Below are 4,807 nucleotides of genomic sequence, written 5' to 3' on the forward strand. Positions count from 1 at the left end.
TTTTGTGGGGTTTTCTCCATGCCCTTACTTCATCCTCCTCCTTACCTCTGACTTTGCTGGTTGACATGTGAATGTCTGTACCAGGAGCAGTACTCCTAACAAGTCTGGTGCTGGGGATGCTTATTTTCTACAGGTATTGTTGGTGTTTTGATGAATTTTATATTATTTTTTGTCCTGGTAAGAAAAAAAAGGGGGAAGCACACTCCATCCTTAGAGGAAGGCTCATACCCTGCTCCGACAGCTCATACCTCTGTTGGCAGCAGAGGATGCATTGGCAGCTGTCTGTCTATCTGCCTAGCAGACGGCAGGGTACATGTGCATCTTATGGATTAACCCTGTGGTTCTCAGCCTCTTCATACTTGCAACGTCCCTCCATAGACTCAAGGCCCCTCTTGAAACACATCAGCTCTTAGTTTTCCCTCCTCTTTTGACTATGGAAAAATTCTGAGCAACTCTTCTGTTGTGAAGGACTCGGACATCAGCAGGGCAAAGTGTTTTAATCACCCTGAATTCCTAGTTGAAAATCCTAAGTTTTTCTTGTGAAGCATGCCCATCCCCCTAAGAGCGCTAACAGAGTGTGGGCCCTCGATAGGAGCCCAGGGCACCCCAGGGGGCTACAACACTCTGCTTGAGACTCAGTGGACTAAATGGGTGTGACACTTAGTAGACTATGTGAGTGCGAGGACTAATGTGTGTGTGAGAGAGAGAGAGAGAGAGAGAGACTCAATGGACTAATGCATGTGCCTTTGTCATAATCAGTGGACTAACGTGTGTATGAGAGACACAGTGGACTAATGCATGTGCCTGTGTGTGAAACTGGGCTAACGTTTGTGTGTGCATGTGACAGTGGACTATATCTGTGTGAGTGACAGTGGACTGTGTGGACAAACTGTGTGTGTGTGTGTGTGAGAGAGAGACAGAATGTGTGTGTGAGAGTGACACTGGACTAGTGTGTGTGATACTCAGTGGACTTGTATGTGTGTGAGACTGGATTAACATCTGTGTATCTGACATTGGACTAATGTGTGTGTGTGGTGTGTGAGAGAGAGACTCAGTGGACTAACATGTGTGAATGTATGTGACACAGTGGACTAACGCAAGTCTGTGTGTAACAGCGGACTAACGTGTGTGACACTCGGTGGGCTAAAGTGTATGGGTGTGGGTGACTGGATTAGCGTGCGTGTGTGTGACAGTGGACTAATGTGTGTATGATGCTCAGTGGACTAATGTGCATGTGATGCTCAGTGGACTAACGGGTCTGAGACACTGGACTAGTGTGTGTGTGACACTCAGTGAACTGTTTGTGCATGTGGCTGTGTGTGTGTGTGTGTGTGTGTGAGAGAGAGAGATACTCAGTGGACAGTGTGTGCATACGTGTGTTTGTGAGCTACTCTGTGCACTGTCATACACATAATGACACGTTAGTCTGCTGTCATACACAGACGTTGGTCCACGGAGCATCACGCATGCGTCAGTGTGTTAGTTCATTTAGTGCAACACACACGTTAGTCCACTACCACGTGTCTGTTACTCTGTGGACTAACGTGTGCGTGCGTGCGTCCCTGTGAACTGACGGACACACACACGTTCGTCCACTGAGTGTCACACAAACACTAGTTTCCCCCCCGCCGTGGGCTGTGCGGGTCAGATGCCGCCGCGGGCACGATCTGCCCTCCCGCCCTTCGCCGGACAGGCCGGCCCCAGCAGGGGGCGCCGCGCTCCTCTTCCGTCTGGTCACAACTGAGGGTGGCGCATGCGCATTGGCTAGGACTGAGGAAAGCGGCACCTGCCCCTCCCCCGGCTTCCCGGATCCGGCCCGCGCGGGTCCCGGATGTAGCGGCGAGGCTGGGGAGCTGCCGTGGGGCCTTGCGCCGGGGGTGGGTGGGGGGATTCGCGCAGGTCGGGGCGCCGCTGCCCTGCTCCGCGCCGCTATGAGCAGCTCGCGCAACAACCGCGTGATGGTGGAGGGGGTGGGGGCGCGCGTGGTGCGGGGCCCCGACTGGAAGTGGGGGAAGCAGGACGGCGGCGAGGGCCACGCGGGTACCGTGCGCAGCTTCGAGAGCCCCGAGGAGGTGGTGGTGGTGTGGGACAACGGCACGGCCGCCAACTACCGCTGCTCCGGGGCCTACGACCTGCGCGTCCTCGACAGCGCGCCCACCGGTGAGCGGGGGGGGGGCCCGTGTTTGTCTCCTTTGAACCCCCCCCCTTATTTTTTGCTTGGCACGTTTCTCCCCTAAGTAAAGGGCACTTGTGTTGAAGGCTTGCAGAGAACCATTTTTTCCAGCTGGTTAGTTGGTCTCATGAAAGGTATTGCATCTGCCCAAAGAGCCGGGCACCGCAAACTGGGTTTCTGGGGTGGGGGTTGGGGCTGCCTGTAATAAAGCCTGCTGCCTGGCAGTGGTTGGGGGTGTATGAGCCTGGAGGATGTGTCCTCTTTGCGAATGTGGTGGTGGGGGAGGACCGCATAGTCCCAGGCCATGGGTGTTTTTGGATCAGGACCCGTTTGTAAACACTGATGGCCCAGTCACAACCTAGTGCTCCTCGCTTGTGACCCACTGCCCCCACCCCCCCATTGTGTGGGGCAGGATGGGGTGTGCATGCAGCAGCCCCTTGCAGGCTGAAATTCTGCCATCCTGCTAGGGAAAAGCCACCATTTCCCGCATTCTTCTTTGTTAAAGGAGAATCCATTTTTAAAGTTTGTGCACGACCTTATGTAGTCTTGCGACCCGCTTTTGGGTCGTGACCCACATGTTGAGAAACACAGGTTTAGTCCCACCCCCTGCTCCAAGCAGCTCCAGCTGTAACTGCATCATCCCTGCCAAGACTTTGTCTAGCCAGGGCTTAAAAATCTCCATGGGTGGAGATGCTGCAGCCTGTCTGGGCAGCATGTGCCAGCGCTTTGCTGCCCTACTCGTGAGAGAGGTTTTCCTTATGTCTCTCTGTAACTTTCCTTGTTTGGGTTGAGCTCTGGGGGCATTTATTTATACACATACGTTTGTCTGCTCTGATGTACCGGAAATCCAGAATGTGAGTGGATGTGCCCGGCGCTGCATCACATTCATTTGTATAAATGGCGAAATGTGTTGGCGCTGAGAAAATGGCCACAGTGAACTTTTGAACTAGACACCTTTGGTGCGTTTTAATTCAGAAGTGCGCTGTCACCGTTTTTTCAGTACTGATGTGCATTTTGCCGTTCATACAAATCATGTGTTTTAGTTCAAAAGTGCGCTGCCGCCACTTTCTTAGCGCTGACGCATTTTTGCCATTTATACAAATGCATGTGCCACAGTGCTGGGCACTTTTAAAAGCACCCGGTGCTGTGACGCAAGCATGTGTACAAATGCCCTAAGGGAGGAGCCTGCTTAGAAATAACTTCTGCATCTGAAAGACCTCATGGAGGCATCCCTCCCTGTTCAAAGATTGCCCCCCTCCCCATTTTTTACAAGTGAGGGTGTGGCATTCACCCTTTTAAAAGCATAGCCTCAGGGCTGATGCCTCAGTCCATGCTCAAAAATAGCAAGGCTTATTCATTACAGGAACTGCTTGTACCAAGCCTTTGACACTTAGTGAAAGGCCCTGTCCCTGGTTTCCCAAAGTGCTTTCTGGGCCTTAATACCCTTGGAATTGACAGGGCCTAGTTAGTACTAGGATGCCTCTGCAACCTTGAAATTGATATAGTAGAGTAAGGGTGATGTTGTAGCCATGGTGGTCCAGAAATTATGCAAGGCACAGATTTCTTAGGATGGTATCTTTTATTGGACCAACTATGGAGTTGGGGTAAAGTTAGACAAGCTTTCAAATGTGGTGAGGCCTGCAGGAGCGCAGTCACAGCAGCAGCTGTTGCACCTTCCATTCGAAAGCTTGTCTGACTTTATCCCAGCTACATAGTTGGTCCAATAAAAGGTATTGCCCTAAGAAATCTGTGCCTCTCATAGAAATTGATAGTTTTACTAGTTACAAGGAGTGCAGTTCAAGTGTTCATGTGCTTTAGCACTTCATGCACTTAACTAAAATGCAGGTAACCAGAATTTTTTACAATTCTGTAAGCAGGAGGTAAAAAAAGACAAAATTGGGATGGGATATTGTATTATGTGGTCAAGGAAATTATGTGCTTATCCAATATGCATATAAATGAATTACTCTATGCAAGAAATTATATTAGAGTTCCTGCTTTGTACTAGTGACAAATCATACTCTCATGCTGCTTTGGAGAAACTCTTAGCATGCTTTTTTAAAGTCTTTGCAAGGGTTTTTTTTTACTGTTAAAACTAAATAGGGTTTCTGTTCCTGAAGTTTGTGCCCATTTGGGCATCCCCTTTGAACTGCTGTATGAAGCTAGCAAGCTGCTAGATTTAGCTGGTGAGGGTTTGTATGCTAAGCAGTAAGGAGAAGGACAGTAATGTTTAAATAGTGAGGTCCAATCTTTTTGGCAGACGTGCCACAAATTAGTTCCACACCCTCCCTGAATGCCACTCTGATCTTCTTCCCAATCCTCTGCTCTGCTTCCTGCTTCTTGTCCTATGCTGCCTACCTGACTTGCTGATGTGTTTTCTGCCATATCTGACACTGTGCTTGTCCCTGCCATATCTGACACTGCTTTTTGGCCACCTGTCATTTAAAGGACAGGTCACCAGAATAAGACATAGTTTGGGTTATAATAAGAGTTTTGGTACTAATATCATAGAATCATAGAATCAGTGAGTCGGAAGGGACCTAGACAGATCATCTAGTCTGACCCCCTGCCATGGGCAGGAAGGAGCACTGGGGTGGGAGGGGTCATAAGACCCCAGCCAGGTGCCTATCCAGT

At 50.1% G+C, this 4,807-nt stretch overlaps 1 protein-coding gene across 4 annotated transcripts in view; it reads left to right on the forward strand.

Moving 5' to 3' along the window:
* Positions 1-1,884: 1,884 nt before the first annotated feature.
* The window catches only part of MIB1 (mindbomb E3 ubiquitin protein ligase 1), a 159,041-nt gene continuing 156,118 nt past the window's right edge, over positions 1,885-4,807 (forward strand). For 2 of the 4 annotated variants that reach the window (XM_019526134.1, XM_019526154.1), the window contains exon 1: positions 1,886-2,160. In XM_019526134.1, the coding sequence (XP_019381679.1) occupies positions 1,932-2,160 (229 nt within the window). In that variant the 5' untranslated portion in view covers positions 1,886-1,931. Of the gene's footprint in view, positions 2,161-4,807 lie in introns of all 4 variants that reach the window. The other 2 variants (XM_019526144.1, XM_019526125.1) reach the window with 2 other exon arrangements.

The sequence above is a fragment of the Gavialis gangeticus genome, unplaced genomic scaffold (genome assembly GCF_001723915.1).
Source record: "Gavialis gangeticus isolate Ggan-Ray unplaced genomic scaffold, GavGan_comp1, whole genome shotgun sequence".
Taxonomy (NCBI): Eukaryota; Metazoa; Chordata; order Crocodylia; family Gavialidae; genus Gavialis; species Gavialis gangeticus.